The sequence below is a fragment of the Molossus molossus genome, unplaced genomic scaffold, assembly GCF_014108415.1.
Source record: "Molossus molossus isolate mMolMol1 unplaced genomic scaffold, mMolMol1.p scaffold_m16_p_22, whole genome shotgun sequence".
In the NCBI taxonomy this organism is placed as follows: domain Eukaryota; kingdom Metazoa; phylum Chordata; class Mammalia; order Chiroptera; family Molossidae; genus Molossus; species Molossus molossus.
In genome coordinates this window covers 21467011-21487773 of record NW_023425358.1, presented here as the reverse complement: position 1 = coordinate 21487773, position 20763 = coordinate 21467011, and the positions used below count along the sequence as shown (strand labels likewise).

The following is a 20763-nucleotide window of genomic DNA, read 5'->3' as shown; positions in this document are numbered from 1 at the left end:
TAGTGTGGACTGTAAACCTTCTATTGTAATTGAGTCCTGATTGCTGTAAATCCATTCAATGGAAGGGATTTACTTGGGCTGATCAGCTGCAAGGACTGGCTGTGCCCACAGACCACTGACATCTGACTACTTTGGAGGATCAGCAGCATAGGGGCCCACCACACAGAGCAAGACTTATTTTATCAGGGCTCTGGTACCCATGCTCATTGAGTGTGTCACTAGTGGAGGTGGTTGGGTGGTGGTGTTTCAATGTTGTCTGAAGCTGTCCACTGGGTGTGCTGGCTCTGGGGCAAGGTCAGCCACTGCCTGTGTCCTGTCCGGGGCCACCCTACATAAGCTACAGAGTGATCTGCAGATTGCTGCTGTTGTGCTAGGCTTGCAGGTGCCCAGGCAAAGCCAAGTTGTGAACCAAGGCTGGTTGCTTCTAGTGCCAGTCCTGGGGCCACTTAAGGAGACGTATGGGGCTCGCTGAGACCAGATGCTACTTGTTTGACAGATTTTGGGAAAATCTGAAGCAGGATCCAAGACAGGCCAATCCTATGGTAAAGCCTTTGAAAACAGCTTGGGTGGGCCGGAAAGTTGGGTTGGGCGGGGCCTCAGGGAATCACTAGGGTGGGGCAACTGGTGTGAGCCAGGTTGCTGGAGTCCCAGATATGGCGGCCTCTGCCGCCCCAGGGAAGGGCTCACCAAAGGAAAATCAACCTTCCCCAGCACCTCCCAGCACTCCCGTCCAGGAGAAAACTCCCTCTCCAGGCCCCATCCGGAGGCCAAACAGCCAAGCTCCTCTCTGTATGTCTCCAGCGCCCCTCAAGCTGCCTCCCCTCCGAGTTTAGAGGGAGAAAATCCAAGTACCGCACTCTCCCTCAGCCTCAGTTCCCGCTGGATTTTCCAGCCAGAAGTTATGGGGACTTCTCTTCCCGGCACTGGAACCTTGGGCTGGGTGCCTGGTGTGAGACGGGGACCCCTCAGTCCTCACTCCTCAGGGACGCCGTCCCAGCCAAGGTGTTCCTCCTACCAGTGGGTATACCCGCGCCTCCGCCCCTCCGCCCCTCCTACCAGTCTCGAAGTGGCTGCTTCTTCAATTCCATAGTTGTAGGACTTCCATTCAGCTCGATTTCAGACTATTCTGAATGATGGTTGTGTTGTAGTTTAGTTGTAATTTTGATGTGGTTGTGGGAGGAGGTGATATGGTGTTTATCTGCTCCGCCATCTTGACCGGAAGTCCTTCATTGATTTTAGAGGAAGAGGAAGGGAGAGGGAGAGGGAGATACAGAAACATCCAGGAGAGCCCTGGCCGGTTTGGCTCAGTGGTTGGAGTATTGGCCTGCGGACTAGAGAGTCTCGGGTTTGGTTCCTGCTAGGGGCACATACCAAAAGAAAAAAAAAAAAAAAAAGAAACATCGATGAGAGAGAACATTGATTGGCTAGCTCCTACATTCCCCCCACTGGAGATTTGACACACAACCTGGGTATGTGCCCTGACCAGGAATCGAACCAGCAACCTCTTGGTGCGTGGGTCAACGCTCATCCACTGAGCCACACTGGCTGAGCTATGAAGAACTCTTATAGTTCAGTAATAAACAGGCAAATAACCCAATTGAAAAATGGGCAAGGGATCTGAATAGACAATTTTCCAAGGAAGATATAGACATGGTCAGTAAATACATGAAAAGATGCTCATAAAAAAACACAATGAGATACCACTTCATCACAGTGAGAGCCAGCTGCTAGGATGACTAGAATTAAAAAGGCTGATAGCCTGGCTGGTGTGGCTCAGTGGTTGAGCATCAACCCATGCCCCAAGAGGTTATCGGTTTGATTCCTGGTCAGGGCATATGTCCAGGTTGTGGGCCAGATCCCCAGTGTGGGGCATGCAGGAGCCAGGCAGTCGATGTTCTCTCTCATCGATGTCTCTCTCTCCCTCTCCCTTCCTCTCTCTCTAAAATCAATAAGGAAAATAAATAAATAAAATAAAATAAAAAGGCATATAATAACAAATGTTGGTGAGAATGTGGAGAAATTGGGATCCTCATACACTGCTGGTGGTAATATAAAATGGTACAGCCATTTGGAGAAGTCTGGCTATTCCTTAAATAGTTAAACATAGAGTTGCCATATGATCCAGCTATTCCATTCATAGGTTTCTACTCAAGAGAAGTGATAACATGGCTACAGAGAAACCTGTACAAAGAAAGCTGGAGTTTATAAAGGTAAAAACCACAATCTCGAACAAAAGAAACTTCTGTTGGTACTTAACATGGTATGATGGGTAGTTCAAAAAAGATTGGTCTGGTCCATGTGGTGAGATTCTGAGGTAAGCCTCCCCATGGAAACAAAGAAGGGCTAGTTCCAGGATGTACTTCTATGGCAAGCAAGAAAGTTCAAATCCCATCTAGGTTTGGATGTGAATGCCTTACTTCTTTAATGATTTCCATTTTAGGGCTCACCACCCCCATATTACTCCATTTTAAATATTCTGGTTCACAGAGCCAGAGGTGGAAACAACCCAAATGTCCATCAGCTAATCACTGTATAAACAAAATGTGGTATGTCAATACAATACAAAGTATTTTTCAATAAAAGGAAATTAAGCCCCAACACATGCTACAACATGTATTGTAGCATGTATTGAAAACATAAGTGAAAGAAGCCAGTCACAAAAAAACACATATTATTATTATATGATCTTTTTGTATGTTCCTGTCCTCGAAAGAAGAGACATTGATCTAAGGAGACCTCATTGACAGGAACGGTGCGGCCCCAGCAAAGACAAGAAATTCTGTGACAATATTTATAGCTTTATTTTTTCTTTCTTTTTTTTTTTCATCCTCACCCAAGGACATTTTTGCATTTTTCTTCAGATAGAGCCGGAGGGAGAGAGGGGGGAAGAGAGAGAGAGAAACATTGATGTGAGAGAGACACATTGACTGGTTGCCACCCACACAACCCCAACTGGGGCCAGGGGCAAACTGTGACCGAGGTACGTGCCCTTCGTGGGAACTGAACCCGGGACTCTCTGGTCCTCAGGCTGATGCTCTAACCACTGAGAAAAACTGGCCAGGGCAATATTTACAGCTTTAATACATCAAGTAAAAGGCAGTATGACATACAGGGCACCCCAACTCTTCTTGTCATTTAGTGTATAGTTCCTTTTTTCCTTAGCTCTGACCTTTTTAGACTTTGGTACTTTTTTAGGTTGTGTAACAATTGTACAGTGTGAATAGAATGAAATAAATGTACGCAGAATAGGGAAAAAAAGTTGAGGATAGGGGTATCTATAGAGATAGAAAGTAGATATGTGGTTACTTAGGGCTGAAAAAGGGGGTGTGGTGATGGGAGTGATAACTAAAAGAGTACAAGGTTTCTTTTTGAGATGATGATGTTCTAAAATTGTGATGGTTGCACAGTTCTGAATATGCTAAAAGCCAATGAATTGTACACTTTAAATAGGTGAATTTAAGGTATGTGAATTGTATCTCAATATGATTATTGTAAAAAAGCAGCCTTTTATAAAATTAAAAATGATAGACATGATTTTGTTCCAATAAAACTATTTATAGACATTGAAATTTGAATTTCATATAATTTTCACAAGTGATGGGTTGTTATTAAAATTTTTTTCTCAACCATATAAAAATGTAAAACTCATTCTTAGCTCTCAGACTGCACAAAAACAGAGGATTGGATTTGTCTTGTGGGCCATAGTTTGCTGACCTCTGATCTGTTGCTATTTGATAAACGTTGTGAGAGACTGATGTGTAGGGAAAGGAATTTTTGTATGACTCTTTTTCAGCCAATATTTTGCCATGAAAATCTCTTATTAATTTTCCCTCTTTAAACAGACCCCAGACCCAAAGATGGCAGCGATGGCAGGGTTTCTAAACCTTTGACTGGATAAATCCTTTTGGTTGGGGACTATCCTATGCATTGTAGGATGTTTTGCAGCATCTCTGGTCTCTACCCACTAGATGCCAGTAGCACTCTTTACACAGCTCTAGTTGTGACAACCATAAATGTCTTCAGACATTGTCAAGTGTTCCTGCAGGGAAAACATTCTCCCCTTTCCTATCCTCCCCCCACCCCCCAACCTCCACCAGCACATTGGGAACTATAGAAAGGGATAATAGTAGTGATATTCAGAGAGGCAGAATGATGTCAAAGTATAACATATATAGTATAAAATATATAGTATATTGACAATATTAATGTACACATAAGTTACCTGAAGATTTTGATAAAATTCGGATTCTTCAGTGAGCCTGAGAATTCTGCATTTCTAACAAACTCTCAAGTAATGCTAATGCTCCTGGTGCAGGGACCACAAGGAGTAGCAAAGCAGCTAGGAGAAAGTGCATAGACTTTGAAATAAGACCTGGGCTTCACTGAATTCCAGCTAAACTACTTAAAGCTTGGATAAGATGCTTAAGCTCTCTGGACCTAAGCTTCCACATTAGTAAGATGGAACTAATATTACTGACCCCACATGATTGTTACAAGGATTCATGGAATGCACAGCGCTGGGCAGAAAGAAAGGGACTATAATTGGCATAAAGTAGGAGGCTTCGGCCACCATGCTCCCTGGCATGTTGTGATTTGTTAAACTGTTGCATTTCATTGAACTTCAAATTTCTAGTGAAAATACCTGTTTGTGAATGATGTTCAAATATTCTGTTGAAAGTAAGGGTAGTTTGATCTATGATGATTGAGAGAACTCCGCTTTGGAGAAGCAATCAGTCTTACTCTCCTTCCCTATTATTATTTTGTACATGAACTAAGCATAGTGCTAGTGTAAGGAGATGGCCTGTGTGTTTAAAAAAAAAGAGGAGAGATGGTACTTGAGGAATTCTTGGCTTTATTGGGTCAAATGTAGGTGGTTTTCTAACAAGGAGTCATTTCAGAACCAGTGGTAGTTAACATATGAATTATGTTACTTATGTTAATAAGTTCAGACTTTTTTTGCTGCAGAGATTGGGGGAAAATCTCTTCCTTGTACTACTTGCTGCATTGCACAATTGGCTCCATGCTTTGGAGGATTTTTCCACTTGAAAGATTTGATATTTGTCATTTTGAGCAAGTGTGCTGAATGTAATTTGCCAGGAGGCTAAACGGTTCTGTTATTTCTTATCTAGGCTGGAATTTTACTCTAATAATTCAATGTACCAGGAAGAAGAGCCAAGTATGAAAAATTTCTCAGAATTGAGTTGTGAGAGATTCTGATACCATCTTTTATTGAAAATAAAGCCTCCTTTAGTGCGGATTGATATCCCAAATGTTTTCACTTACCCAAGTGGGATTATGATTGGCTTAAATGCCAACATACACCTGGACATAAAGTTGTCCATGACAGAAGGAACTTTTGAAAGGGGAAATCAGAAAAATCAACTGGTATTTTCAGTAAGATGTTAAATGTTAGACACCTAAGATTAGGCAAATGAGTTCCTTCTGTAATATAAACTCCAGGAGGGCAGTGTTTTGTTGCTTACTAGTATGTAGTAATGGTGGTCTACATGAGGGCACTGAGAAACTTTTCTTCTTATTTTAGAAGAAAGACTGTCTCTGCCTTACTGTTGGTCATTCCCATGGGGTTTAAGCAATGCCCATGGGTGGCGCGGGTGCTGCATGGACAGTCAAGGGTGAATGATGAATGCAGTCATGCTGTGCTGGTGAAGAGTGAAGAAGGAAGCAGAGTGCATACTGACTAGTGCTGCCGTCCACTGGACCCCACATGTGCCCTTTTATGGGAGGAAGAGCTAGGGAATATATATGCCATGTATCATGCTAAGTGTTTTAAACTACACTATCAGTTGATACAATGGAGACGCATTTATTTATTTATTCATTCAACATGTTTATTGAGTACCCCCATGGGCCAGGCAGAGAACACTACTCAGCAGTAATCAAAACCTGGTTAGGATGTCGGTGCTGTCATTGGCTTCATTTTTAGAGGGGGAAATGGAGGCTCAGACAGGGTAAATAGGCTCACTGCTTAAAGTCTCAGAGGAGCCATTGTTTATTCTTTTTTTAAATTAAAAAAAAATTTTTTTATTGCTTTTAGAGAGGAAGGGAGGAGAGAGAAATAGAAACATCAATAAGAGAGAACATCAGTTGGGCGCCTCCTGCATGCTCTCACTGGGGATTAGGCCCACAACCTGGGCATGGGCCCTGAGCCACACCAGCCAGGCGCCATTGTCTATTCTGAAAGAGAAAGAATAGGGACAGGCAGGTAATGGGAGAATAGATGTGCACAACATTTAACTCAGTGATGGCCAGCAGTTGCTTATTTGAACCTCTCAACAGGGCTTTCAAGTAAATTGAGTAAGTCTTAGCTTAAGCTCCAGTTTCCTCATTGGGGCTGCTGAGGCAGCACCGCCTAGAGGTCACAACCAAGGTCTCAGGAGCCCAATCCCTGACTCTGCCTCTAACCATCTGAGCTACTTTAGACAAGCTTCTTTTTTTTTTTTTTTTTTATCCTCACCTGAGGATATTTTTCCATTTTTTGTACAGATAGAGAGATAGAGTGGGAGGGAGAGAGAGGAAGGGAGAGAGAGAGAGAAACATCGACGTGAAGGGACACATCGAGTGGCTGCCACCCGCACGACCAACCAGGGCCGGGGACAAACTGCAACCGAAGTACGTGCCCTTAGCGGGAACTGAACCCGGGTCTCTCCGGACCGCAGGCCAACGCTTTAACCGCTGAGCCAAACTGGCCAGGGCTAGACAAGCTTCTTAACTCTCTCACATACCTATGTAAAATGGGGATTGTAATAATTTTTCCTGAATATTGTTACAGAGATTAAAATTGAGTTTTTATTGGTAAAGTACTTAGAATAGCACCTGGCACAAAGTAGGTTCCATATAACGGTTCTTACATAAAAGGAAATAAGTACAGGGCCTCATCATCTTTGCTTGTTGGGGGGGGGTGTATTTTCCTGGTTGCTCCTTCCTTAAAGCTCTTTTCACACTGCTGTGCTTTCTTTAAAAAAAATTCTTTTTTCTTTATTGATTTTAGAGAGAGAGAGAAACATCGATGAGAGAGAACATCGATTAGCTGTCTCCTCCATGCCCCCCACTGGGAATCGGGCCCACAACCTGGGCATGTGCCCTGACTGGGAATCGAACTGGCGACCTGTTGGTGCATGGGTCAACACTTAACCACTGAGCCACACTGGCCAGACCACACTACTGTGCTTTCACATAGGCTATTCCCTTTGTCCAGAATGCCCTCCTCACTTGGCTCCTGGTATAAACGTTTTTATTCTAGGCTCTGCTCAAGTGTCCCCGCTTCTTTGTGCTCAAGACCACTACACAGCTACTAAATGATGGGGTAGAGATTTGAAGCCAGGTCATCTGTCTTCCAGGCCCACCTTCTTTCTACTAAACTATGTATACTACCCAAATAGGAAGCTCCAAGTAGAAAAAGGAGAGAAAATGTTAGAAACCTATTTGGTAAGTAGGAAAAGGAAATAAGAGCCCTGGCCAGTTTGGCTCAGCGGTTGGAACGTTGGCCTGTGGACTAGAGAGTCCTGGGTTCGGTTCCTGCTAAGGGCATGTACCTCAGTTGTGGTTTGTCCCCGTCCCCGGCTGGGGTCGTGTGGGTGGCAGTCAGTCTGTGTGTTTCACTCTCTCTCTCTCTCCCTCCCTCCCTCCCTCCCTCTTCCTCTCCTTCTCCCTCTCCCTCTCCCTCTCCCTCTCTCTTCCTTCCTCTCTCCCTCCCACTCTCTCTGAAAATGAATGCAAAAATGTCCTCGGGTGAGGATTAAAAAAAAGAAAGAGATCTTTCAAAGAACTTTCTAATTGAACAGCTATCTGTCTATGGTATTTTATTATTGCATTTGATGTAAGATACCAGTTCAAAACCATTTTGCGAACTTGCCAGTGGGCTTAAATTTTTGACTGGTGAATGACGTGACTTACAACCCCTGTTGCATTGCCTTGGTGTTTAGTTTGTCCTTTTTTTTTTGGTACACGCCCCTAGCGGGAACCAAACCCAGGACTCTCTGGTCCACAGGCTGATGCTCCAACTGCTGAGCCAAACCAGCCAGAGCTAGGTTGTCTTTTTTAATGAAATAGACATTTTTCATAAGTGAATCCTTTTCATTTGCCATTATCTACTTGGATTTCCTTGCTGCTGACCTAAAATGAAACTTATTTTGTAACAGTTAAGTATTTTCTTTTTAATTTTTTTTTCTTTATTGATTTTAGAGAGAGAGGAAGGGAAAGGGAGAGAGAGATAGAAACATCAATGAGAGAGAACATTGATAGGCCGCCTCCTGCATGCCTCCCGACTGGCATCTGGCCCATAACCTGGGCATGTGTCCTGACCAGGAATCGAGCCAGCGACCTCTTGGTGCATGGGTTGATGCTCAACCACTGAGCCACACCCGCCGGCCGGACCAGTTAAGTATTTTCTAGTTGCATATTTAACATGATTTGTGCTCAGAATGTTCTTCCCTGTATTCAACCTGGTGTCTTCTTATAATATTTTGTGTCTACATAGACATCAGTTGGTTAACGTTTCTATTCTGAGATCCTTTCATGTACTTTGAAAAGTTAGTTATCTAGCCCGGCCCATGGACTGAGAGGGCCTGGTTCGATTTTTAATCAGGACACATGCCTGGGTTGCCGGCTTGATCCTCGAAGTATCTCTCACATCGATGTTTCCATCTCTCCCTCCCTCCCTCCCTTTCTCTCTAAAAAAAAAAATCAATAAAAACATATTGAAAAAAAATAAAAAGAAAAGTTAGTTATCTAACTTCCTTAAAGTCCACCGCCCTCTCCATCCCCTTCTCCCCACTGCAGTTCAGTTTTGGAGCAGCCTGTAATTAATGCATTGGAGCACAAAGAAAGATATTAAGAGGGAAGGTCCCAGCTTTCCAAAGTGTTCATAATCTGGTTAGAGAAACAGGACACACATGAAAAGACAACACAGAGGAGTCTGTATATATATCAAATGAGGGTGTGTTACTGTTGAGAGGGAAAGGGGAATCACCATGCATTGGAGTGAATGGGGACACTCCCTCCAGCACCCTTACCCCTGGCTTTGAAGGCAGATGTTTGTTCACAGATTCAGGGGAAGAATGTTATGTCAGTGAATCAGTGGAAGTGGCTTGAGCAAAGGCAGTAGATGGGAATCCTGTGGTTTGAGGAAGGAGAGGGGGGAGATGTGTTTGAATTGGTAGGCACAGCCTGGTCAGATTAAGGAGCTTGTATTCATTAGTTACAATGGGAGCTTTGAGGTTTTTCCTAGGAGAGTGATTTAAGGTGGCTGGCAAGCGGAATGATTTGGAATGTTTGGGAGTGAGGGGGTGGTGGGAGAGATTGGAAACAAGGAGCCCTATTAGAAGATAACTGCTTTGGACCAAGTATATCACACTGAAACCCAAGCTAGCTGGGGTTGGAACTAGGCAGCTAGAAGGGTTTAGTGAATACCAAAGGCTTGGGGACTTAGGAGGACGAGACCATGGATTAGGGTCTACTGTGACCAAGAAAGAGAAGACCTACTAGGCCCAAGATTTAGGAGGTACCAAGGTCCAGAGCTAACCCTGAGGTTCTGATGCTACTCAAACAGGAGTTGGGCCCAGGAGGTCAGCACACTTTCCTGTATCCCATCCCAGTACACAGTCAGAGTATTAATTGTGTTAAACCCTGAACTGGTGTTTGATTCCCTGGCTTCTTAGGCAGAGCTCCTCTGTGTAACCTTGGGCACATCTGTTCCCCCTAGGCCTCAGTTCTTCATCTGAAAAATGAGAAAGAACTTGATTTCAAAAGCCCTCAGCTTTAATTTTCTATTTTAGGTGATCTGGGCAGAAGAAGCTCATTGCACAACTCCCTCTTTCATATTTCCTTCTTAGGTAGGAAGTCATCTCAGGATTTGAGCATGTAGGTGTGAGAAAAATCTTCTAGAGGACAGGAAGAATGTTGCTGAGGGAATAGGAGCTGGTAGCCTGGTAGACGAGGTAAATTGGCCTGGGTAAAGCCCTGTCACTACCACCTGCTCCCCAAGTGATCTTGGGCTTAGTTTTCTAAACCTCAGTTGCCACATCTGTAAAATTACAAGAATAATAGTATTTTTCTTATAGGATTGCTTTAAGGCATGAATGAGGTAGACCTTTACAGGCACTTAGTTCAGCGTCTGACCATAATAATAAGCACTTGGTAAGTATTAGCTTCTTATAAGTTAGGAGTGTGGGAACTAAGAGACAGGGTCTCATGCTAGAGGCACTGGGAATTTTTTCCTTTAATCATCTCCTTCATTTTCTTTGAACCTTCTTCAGATTATTCAAGCCTTTGTGATTGTAGATCTTCTAGCCTATAATTAGTCTAAATATGGTGAGCTTTACCTTATTCCTGTTCAAGGACCTATTTTATAATGTGATATATAATTGATCTCTATTTAGCTTGGTGTCCATTGTGATAGCAGGATTCTTTACTGATTTCTGCCATTTAAAAAAAAAATTAATTTCATGAAATTTATAAAACTTGTTATCTGTGGAATTTAACACAGTTTTATGAATTAATTCCTTGTCCAAACACAGAAATCAAATTCTAACAAAATTATTTTGTTTCCCTTTTTCCCCCTGATGAATGCCAAAGCATCTCTTCTTCCCTGACTTTTCACTCTTCTTGGTTGGTGTGATTTCTTTAGGCTTTTGGGAGATCTAATGGGACATATTCAGCTTCTTCAGCAACAAGCAAATTCCATGAGGCTCAGAAACACAAAAACAGGCCCTCACTTGTAACACCTTGGGCTCCGGCAGAGGGAGGGCAGACTGGACTGGAACTGTGTGGGGACACTCGGGATTTGGAGGGCACTCAGAACTTTTACTGAGTTGCGGCCACGCAGGACAGTGGCCACCTTACTCCTTCCCAGGGCTCTGGGGAGAGGCGGTGGCCCCTCCCACGGAGATTCAACCCCACCCAGGTGGGCCATTGAAATGCTAATTTATGCCATTCTTTTTTTTTTTTTTTTTTTTATCCTCACTCGAGGCTATTTTTCCATTTTTTGTACAGATAGAGTGGGAGGGAGAGAGAGGAAGGGAGAGAGAGAGAGGAACATCGACGTGGAGGGACACATCAAGTGGCTGCCACCCGCACGACCAACCAGGGCCGGGGACAAACTGCAACCGAGGCACGTGCCCTCAGCGGGAACTGAACCCGGGTCTCTCTGTACCGCAGGCCGACGCTCTAACCGCTGAGCCAAACCGGCCAGGGCTAATTTATGCCATTCTTTTTTTTTTTTTTTATCCTCACCCGAGGACATTTTTCCATTTTTTGTTCAGGTAGAGTGGGAGGGAGAGAGAGAAACACAGAGAGAGAGAGAAACATTGATGTGAAAGGAACACATCGAGTGGCTGCCACCCGCACAACCGACCAGGGCTGGGGACAAACTGCAGCCGAGGTACGTGCCCTTAGCGGGAACCGAACCTAGGTCTCTCAGGACCGCAGGCCGACGCTCTAACCGCTGAGCCAAACCGGCAAGGGCTATGCCATTCTTATTCTCTATTCTTTTGTCTCCAGTGTATCATTCTGAAATTTTCTCTTTTCTTTGTTTTTGATGACTTCTCAAATTATTCATGCTAGTTTTGCTTTCTTGTCTAAAAATATTTTTGTCTCTTGTTTAATTTTAATTTTAGAAGTTAAAGCATTTGAGGTCTTAAAAACCCAGAACTAAGTTTTCTCAGAGCTGCTAATCTTTTTAGCCAACCGATGACGAGACTTCTTTGGTTTGTTACAGGATGATGCATTCCATCCTCCTGTCTGTGCTTTGTCTAATTGATATTATAAATCCACATGTTTTAATACATTTTTACCAAGTAAAACTTTATTACCAAACTGTGCGGTCCGCAGGAAGAAAATCTTTAATTAAATCTTGAGTCACTCAAGGTGCTATCCCAGTTTAGGAATCACTCCAGCACCACTAGGTGGGGTCAGAGCACACAATTTCTTAAAGGCATTGGGCCTTTTCCTTCTTCCAACTTCTTTTCGCTTCATTGCCAATTTTTTTTTTTTTTAATTCTCACCCGAGGACATTTTTGCATTTATCTCTAAATAGAGCAGGAGAGAAGGGGGAAGAGAGAGAGAAACGTTGATGTGAGATAGACACATCAAGTGGCTGCCACCCACACTACCCCAACCGGGGCTGGGGACAAACTGCAACCGAGGTACGTCCCCTTAGCGGGAACCGAATCCGGGACTCTCTGGTCCGCAGGCCGATACTCTAACCACTTAACAAACCGGCCAGGGCATTCATTGCCAGATTTGGACCCAGCTTTGGAAAATTCACAAAACTTTTCTGTTAGTGAGTTACATTGCTTGTTGCTTTCCCATCCATCTTGCCAGTTTTAGTCTCCTAGTTTTAGTAATTTTGATCATTTGACTTTCATCTAAAACTTAAAACTGAAGCCCAGAGTAATTACTAAACTTATCTGAACTGGTCTGTGATTTAAAATTCACTAGCAGTGTATTTATTTAGTATCCTACTCATATTGATTTGAGATTAAATCAATCTCATGAATATGTTTTAAAAATCTTCAGCTTACAGTAATTCTCGTCCATCTATAGAAATTTTTACCAATCTTATCCACTCATACCTATACCTTCCAATGTTGTTCAAGTCAGTGTCATTATCATTAATGACCATGAAACTCAAATCAGAAGGTTAAGCCAGAAACAGAAACAGAATGCTTAAAATTTCCAGGCTAGGGTCTGAGTTTGGCACAGTTTGATTTACATGAATGGATTATGCTCCAGCTCTGTTGTCCTGGGAACTTTTTTCGAAGAAATGTACTTTTAAATACAAACTACAATTTTTGTGAAGGGCAAGAGGAGTTAGGTAATAATCATGGGTTGTATTTCATAGTCTGCTAATTTTGCCTCATGACTAGGTATTTGAAATTTAGCTTTGTGTCTATCTGCACTGAGTTTCCTATTTCCTATTTGTAGGACTGGATAATTTTTATTCTCAGTATTTCAAGCAATGTAATCATTGATAATTGCTGAATATCAATAGCATGCTTGGTGCTAAAAAACTTCTATTTTTTAGCAGCATTTTAATTACCATTTTTGTTACATTAGACAGTTCATTATTATAAGTCAACTCTTGATTATTCGGAGAAAGGAACATGATAGCAATAGCAGAACCTGAGTAAGGGGGAAAAATGTAGAATGCACACATAAATTAAATGTTAAGTGTCATTTATATCTCTGAAAATGATTTTAAGATATAGAATGAGATGTTAAAGGATTCAAAGAAAATTATTATAGCATTGAAAAAAGTACTGCATGGTTTATACAAAACCATCTCAAGTTCATAGACTCAGTGTTAATCCTGAAAGACCACTTGCTGATTGTGTAAACTGAGACTAAAAGAGGTTAAGTGACTTTCCCAACACAGCGGGTTTGGGTGTTTTATAGCTATTTGACAAGGCTGTGATTGCTCTCATGTTGTGAGCTAAATTCTGAGGACAGAAATTGTCTTCTTTGCTTTGGGGGAATTGTTGTTTTTATAGCTCTGTAACCGTGTTGTTTCTTTTTGCTTTGTTATCTGTCAGTGGACTTTGAAGCACCTCATCTTCTTTTTTTAATCCTCACCTGAGGGTATTTAGAGGGAGGAAGGGGGAGAAAGGGATTGAGAGTGAAACATGGATTTGAGAGAAAAACATTGATTAGTTTCCTCCCATACACATCCCGACCAGGGATCGAACCTGCAACCCAGCTATGCACCATGACCAGGAATCAAATCTATGACCTTTTGGTATATAGGACAACGCTCCAACTAAACCAGGTCTCATTGTTTTTTCATAGCAGCATAAAATCTGGGCATTGCATGGGGCATAAGAGATTGTCTGACGAAGAAACTGGGGCCCAGTTGAGCTTTGTGGCTCACCCAAAGTTACAGGCTTGTGTGTGGTAGAGGGAGGGAGTTTAGAATGCAGATCTCTCTGAGTTCACTGCTGCTGCCATAACCTCTCTCCACTTCAGCAGGAAACAAGTGAGAAGCTGCAAGCATAAGGACTATCCCCTCCAAAAAAAACTATAATTCATTTTGTTTTGAAAGACATACTAGAGTTTAAAACCTCCATTTTGTGACTTCCAAAAGTACTATGATTTGTTTTTTACTAGTCTCTTATTCTGTGGAAATTTTTCTTACTGGTTCTTTGTGATTTAAGTTTCCTTGCCAAAGTATTTTTAGAGAGAGGATATCAGTATCTATCTCCAAAGGGGGAAGATATATATCTTAAGGCCCAATTATGCAATTACAATTTTAATAAGGAGTATCATAAATTCTTGCTTCATTGCAATAATTACTTAGAAAACTGTTCTACTCAGAAGCCTCATCTAGTTATCATCATCATTATCAACATCATCAGCCAACCACAAGCCTTTATGGAGTGGCCACAGATTATGCAGCACTTGCTTGGGTTGTGGAAGACTTAAATTAGCCCTTGCTTTCAAGGAGTTTGTGATATGCAGAATTGGAAGGAAGACAGGAATCTTGGGGAAAGGCAGAAACCTTGTTTTTCTGTATATCCTGATTCATTTACCTGGTATTGTTTGTTGGGAGGAGGACAGCGGTGAGATAAAGGGATGAATCTTAGAAAGGTCTTGTTATAGATAAATGGAAGCACATAGTTTTGCTGACTTGGTAAGGTACAAGCTGGGTTGTAACAAGGCAGGGAAATTGGTGGAAGGAGGGAGGAAGTAATTTCAAGGTGGAAGGTCTTGAAACCAATAATTTAAATAGATTTCGCATACTAACAGGAATGATTGGAGGACTGGGAGAGGAAATTACTTGTTATGGTTGATTATGACAGAAATTGACAGGACGAGAGATGGGAGATGGGATTTTTTTTTTTTTTTGCAAAGAGGAGGCTTTTGGTTTGTGAGATTTTATCCAGATTTAGATGAGTGACATAGGGGATTGTGATTGGTAGACCAGAGAAATGAATTTTTTTTTTTACTAAAATCCTGTTTCTATTTGGAGGTTCCCCTTTCCCCTCATGTTGAGAAAAAATGGCTGATTAGGAGTGGTGTATCCTTTCATTGCGATAGAAAACAGCAGGATGGTTTTGTAGTTTAAGCTCATAAGATGCAAGAACCTGTTTCTGTGGTGTGGTGATACCACACTGAGCTGGGGTGTGCTGGTCTTACACCCGCATTACTGCACTTTTTTATCTTCTTTGATGAAATAATATCTTAATAGAACTCATTATTAACTTCCCATACAGCAAAATCCTTTTTTATAACACTTTCCATTGTGTTTACCTTGTATATCAAGATATTCGGCATCTACATTTTTCTGAACAAATAAAAGTTGTATTTGGGTTTGGATCTGGTACATGAGCATCTTAAATTCTCAAGTCTCCTGTAGCAAGTTGGTTCTTGTAGGCCAGCCATGACTGCGAAAGTCAGTTAAGCATAAACACTGAGAGGGGTCACAGTCATCCTCGGTTTTCCATTTCTGAAATAATGGCAAACACGTGTTGCATGTCCTGAGCCTGGGGGTGAGGGGGGCACACTTCCTTCTCTTGCTGTATCTGTAAGGGCACTAACCTTATGATCATTTTTATGGCAAATTCTAGGGCCACTGGTGAGTTAATTAGAAGTCCTGGGAAGCGAGAGCTGTGTTTGTCAGTTCTCTCTCATCTTCTGTAGAATAGACAGCTAGTCAAATAGCATTCCTGCCCTGGCTGGTTTGGCTCAGCGGTAGAGTGTCGGCCTGCGGTCCAGAGAGACCCGGGTTTGGTTCCCGCTAGGGGCATGTACCTCGGTTGCAGTTTGTCCCCGGCCCTGGTTGGGCCGTGCGGGTGGCGGCCACTCGATGTGTCCCTTTCATGTCGATGTTGCTCTCTCTCTCTCTCCCTCCCCACTCTATCTGAACAAAAAATGGAAAAATGTTCTCGGGTGAGGATAACAACAACAACAAAAAACCAAATAGCATTCCTTGTGTGGCTGGTAAACTTGTCCTCCAGACCTCTATGAAACAGACTTTTGCTTCTCTGGTAGCTTTTTCCATATTTGAGTCTTCTCTGTAAAGCTGAAGTTTCCCTATGGCTCCTAACGTAGGCATTTCACATATGGCAACCAGATTCAGTTCTCTTTCTTCAATAAAGTTGTTCTTTTCTAGCTGTGGCCTTTTCCCATTAGAAGTCTGGTTTCCTACTTACCCTGCACGGTTGTATTAGTAAGTTAAAGGGCTTCAGTAACTGCATGGCCCAAAGAAAGCAGTGGGAGTAAAGGCTTCAGAAGCAAAAACAAATGGTAGTTTTTTGTTTTTAATTGATTTTAGAGAGAGAGAGAGAAACATCGATTGGTTGCCTCCCATATGTGCCTGGATCAAACCTGCAACCTGGGTATGTGCCTTGATGGGGAATCAAACCCATGACCCTTGGGTGCATGGGAAGATGCTCCAACCAACTGAGCCACCCTGGCCAGGGCAAATGGTAGTTTTAAGGGTTGCGATTCTAAACCTAGCTAATTGTAAGATGACTGTCATGGATGTTATTCATAAAGCTTCCCTGCTTAGTAGACCTCAATCAGCCCTGTAGGTTATTGGTGCCAGTTGCTTCCTACAGCAGGAAAGTGCTGCATTCCAGCTACATTTCTGCTGCGGAGGGTAAGTGCTTAGTGCTATTTACTTAAAACATTCCAGGTTGATAAATTATAAGCACTTCACTCTGGGTAAAGCTCATAAATTTAGCCCCTAGAAAAAAATAACAAGCTGACAGCACTTAGTCCTGTTTATAAAGTTCATACACATCTATCTTTGATACAGGCACAAGTATATATCTATGAAATAGCACTGCAGACTGTTAAAGTAATAGAGAGCACAGCCACAAAGCATGAAGCATCATACTTCCAGACTCACTATCATTAGCCCCTACGCTTGAAGGGCATCTTGAGGACAAGGTCTGCAGAGTGGGAGCTTACATGCCGTGGAGTCCAGATTTGTTCTCCTTCCTGCCTTTCTTCTCCCTGCAAATCACCTCTACTTTTCTTTTTCTGTCTGCAAAGTGAGCATCTGCATGTTAGGCTCCCTCTTCACTAGGCTGAGATGAGGCAAGGAGCTGTTGTGGTGGTGTATGTGCAACAGTTTGAACATTTTGACCAACTAGAAAGAGATGGTCACATTGGGGGTTTAACCCGTTTAATCAAAATCAGGAGCTATTCTATTTTTGGCAATCTGTACAGGAAAAATGACAAAGGTCTTTAAGTAGTATACATGCAAAGCCCAAAAGGCTTATTGTGCAATCAGGTGTCAGAAAAGGAAATATTTTAATAAAAAATAAACATGAGACTCATCCCACTGGTCATGGCTTCTCAGAGACCTGGCAGGTATTGTTATGGGATGCATGGCTGCTCAGAACCAGTGACTGAACCTCATGGCTCCTAGTCAGCTGGAGAGCTGTCACATGCATCAGGGTGAGGCTGCATATTCAGGACTGCATTGAACATTCAGTACTGCAGATAGGATAATCACACTGCTTGTCAGATACTAGAAAAGTGCAAAGAACATTCCTTCACTTTGCAACAGCTTGGACCCAAGTGGCAGACATGCTGTCCCCTCCAGCTGCCCTGACCTCCCTTTCTTAGTCCCTTTACCAGAGGACCAAGTACCACTTGGTTTTCAAGACCCAGCTCAGACAGCATCTCCCCACTGAAATCCCTCACCCCCCAAGCCTGAGTTGTGTTCCCATAGCACTCCGTTCTGTTAGCATTTACCAGGTTGCATTTTCATTATCCATTTACCTGTCTTCTCTGTCAGACATGAATAGGGACAGTGTCTTGTCCTGAATTCATCATTTATCTATTGTGCCAAGCACAATGACTAGAACGTAGTGGGTGCTCAATAATTGTTTGTCAAATGAGTGATAGCATGGTTAGCTCAATGAGAATTGATGGTGCCCTTTCTGATCTGTCATCCATCATCCATGGAGTGAAATAGGACTGGGAGACTTAAACAGTGCCACTTGAGAATATAAGGAGTGGAGGCAGGGTTAGAATGAATAATAACTACCCTTTATTGAGTATTTACTATGGGCAGGGCACTCTCTTAGGCTTTTTAATTGTATTAAGGCACTTAATCCTTAGATCAATCTGCTAGACAGGTTCTGTTTATTCCCAGTGGGAAGTATAAGAAAGTTCAATAGCCCTGGCCGGTTTGGCTCAGCGGTTAGAGCATCAGCCTTTGGACCAAAGAGTCCTGGGTTTGATTCCGGCCAACGCCATGTATCTTGGTTACAGTTCGTCCCTGGCCCCGGATGGGGTCTTGCGGGTGGCAACCAATCGATGTGTCTCTCTCACATCGATGTTTCTTTCTCTCTCTCTCTCCCGCCCACTCTGTCTGAAGATAAATGTAAAAAAGTATCCTCAGGTGAGGATTAAAAAAAGAAAGTTCAATAACTTGCCCAAGGTTGCAGAGTGACAGAATAGAGATTTCTATTAATGTTAGATAACCATCCTCTATCTATGCTCTTTAGACTGGTTCCTGGAAAGAATTAAGTCCTAATGTCCTGAAGTATCCATCTTATATAATGATTTGACTTCTTTCCTGCATCCCTAGAATGGTACCAATTATAATCTATCCTTGTGGGAGAAAACAGTCATTCAGATAACTTTCTGTGTTCTGTGGTTACATGAGAGATGCAGTTTGTTTATAGAAAATTGCCTTTAGGCCCTGGCCGGTTTGGCTCAGCGGTTAGAGCGTCGGCCTGTGGTCCAGAGAGACCCGGGTTCAGTTCCCCTGTTACTTTAGCTTTTGCTTGGACACGTTGGGTGTTTACCAAATATTTGTTGATCAGCACATAGGATGTGCTCTGTAATGCTTGTTGAAAGAATAAATGAGAGGTAGCAGAGGCATTAGTTCACATTGATCTGTAAAGGAGAAATATCAGGCTTTTCTGAGAATGGGTTTTGTTCTAGAGTGGGAGACGAGTGTTGGGATACTGGTTACTTACTGGAAAAGGTGGCTAGGGACTTCTAGTGTAGAGGAACCCCACAGGAAAGGAAAAAATGTGTTTGAGGAACTGGGGGTTACCTACCCAATCACTGTGGAAAAGGTCAGTGTCTGCTTTAGGAGGCTGCCAAAGAATCTGTTACTCAGTTTCCTTATTTATACAAAAAGAAGATGGATCTATAGTAGGTAGACCCAGTAGGTAGACTTATTTCCAACTCTGACTTTCTACAAGTCTTAAAGTCAAAGTTAAAAATCTAAGTAGGGCTTTTTTTTTTTATCCTCACTCAAGGACATTTTTCCATTTTTTTGTTCAGATGGAGTGGGAGAGAGAGAGGGAGGGAGGGAGGGAGGGAGGGAAGAGGGAGGGAGGGGGGGGGGAGAGAGAGAGAGAGAGAGAGATCAACATCAACGTGAGCCCTGGCCGGTTTGGCTCAGTGGTTAGAGCGTCGGCCTGTGGTCCAGAGAGATCCGGATTCGGTTCCCGCTAAGGGCGCATACCTCTGTTGCAGTTTGTCCCTGGCACTGGTTGGGTTGTGCGAGTGGCAGCCACTCGAGGTGTCCCTTTCATGTCGATGTTTCTCTCTCTCTGTTCCTCTCTCTCCCTCCCACTCTACCTGAACAAAAAATGGAAAAATGTCCTCAGGTGAGGATAAAAAAAAAAGAAACATCGACGTGAAAGGGACACATCGAGTGGCTGCCACCCACATGACCAACCAGGGCCAGGGACAAACTGCAACTGAGGTACATGCCCTTAGTAGGAACCGAACCCGGGTCTCTCTGGACCGCAGGCTGACGCTCTAACCGCTGAGCCTAACTGGCCAGGGCTAAGTAGGGCATTTTGAATCAGTGTGAGAATTTTTTCCCTTCTCCTCACTTTATTGCAAGCTCCATGGGAACAAAGACATTGTTTCTGCATTCAACAAAAATAGTTTTGCATTTAAAAAACAAAGTGGAAAGGAATACAGGAAAATTGCATTAATACTATATTATGTTTGAGAATTTAAACTCCCAAATCAGGAAATTCACTCATTCTCTTTGCAGCCTTCCTTTAGATGCCCCGCACATCCCATTTGCAGACAGCCCCTTTGTGCCAGATCCGGGCCTGGCCATGGCTGTGAGTTACGGAGGATTTGGAATTACCTTGATCTTCTTGGCCCTTGGGTGTTTACTTCTCCAAGTTAATGTCTGTTCTTTAGTGTTACATTGTCTTGTAGCAAGGTAGTCGTTTATAATTTATATACTGTATACTGGCTTAAAATAGAGACAAAAGAGTAATCAGTATCCTGAAGCTTCTAGTTTTCTAAAATAACATTTCTTCGGTAAAGTCTGCCTGTAGGAATTAAAACCTACCATGAATTAAAAACCTTTTGTCCTGTTGTCAGACTGGGAAGTGGGTGTGCCAACAAACATTATTAAACCTTACAAAAGGGGAAGGAGATCATCTTTTTAAAATAAAATTTGTCTTTTATTCTATGCAAAATAATTTCTAAAGACTTCAACCTTTATAGTGTTCCAGTGGCCTCACTAAAGTCACAGAGGGGACAGGGGCAGAGCTAGAAGGACCTATAGGAGACACCGCCCCAATGAAGGACAAAAGCCATTACATATCTCAGCCGCTTGTTTGCTGCAGTTTTTTGTTTGTTTTATTTTTTTGGTATGTGCCCCTAGTGGGAACCGAACCTGGGACTCTCTGGTCCGCAGGCTGACGCTCTGGTTTCGCTGAGCCAAACCGGCCAGGGCTGCAGTTTTGGTGTCTTTCCATCTAGGTTGCTCCTTTGCTCTTTGACTTTGACCACAAGCGTGGAAGA

The 20763-nt window shown here is 42.8% G+C and overlaps 1 protein-coding gene across 11 annotated transcripts in view; it reads left to right on the top strand.

The window, feature by feature from the left end:
• Positions 1–20763, top strand: part of NF2 (neurofibromin 2) — a 76843-nt gene that overhangs the window by 6698 nt on the left and 49382 nt on the right. Inside the window, exons 1-2 of one of the 11 annotated variants that reach the window (XM_036276430.1) lie at positions 9872–9956; positions 10080–10155. The exons of 6 other annotated variants lie outside the window; for them this stretch is intronic. Coding sequence is in view for 4 of the 5 variants with exons in the window: in XM_036276425.1 (XP_036132318.1) it covers positions 2166–2210 (45 nt within the window). In the remaining variant the exon portion in view is untranslated. Of the gene's footprint in view, positions 1–2130; positions 2211–7276; positions 7447–9871; positions 9957–10079; positions 10156–18535; positions 18567–20044; positions 20070–20763 lie in introns of those variants that run through there. 4 more of the 11 variants (XM_036276425.1, XM_036276427.1, XM_036276429.1 and 1 more) reach the window with 4 other exon arrangements.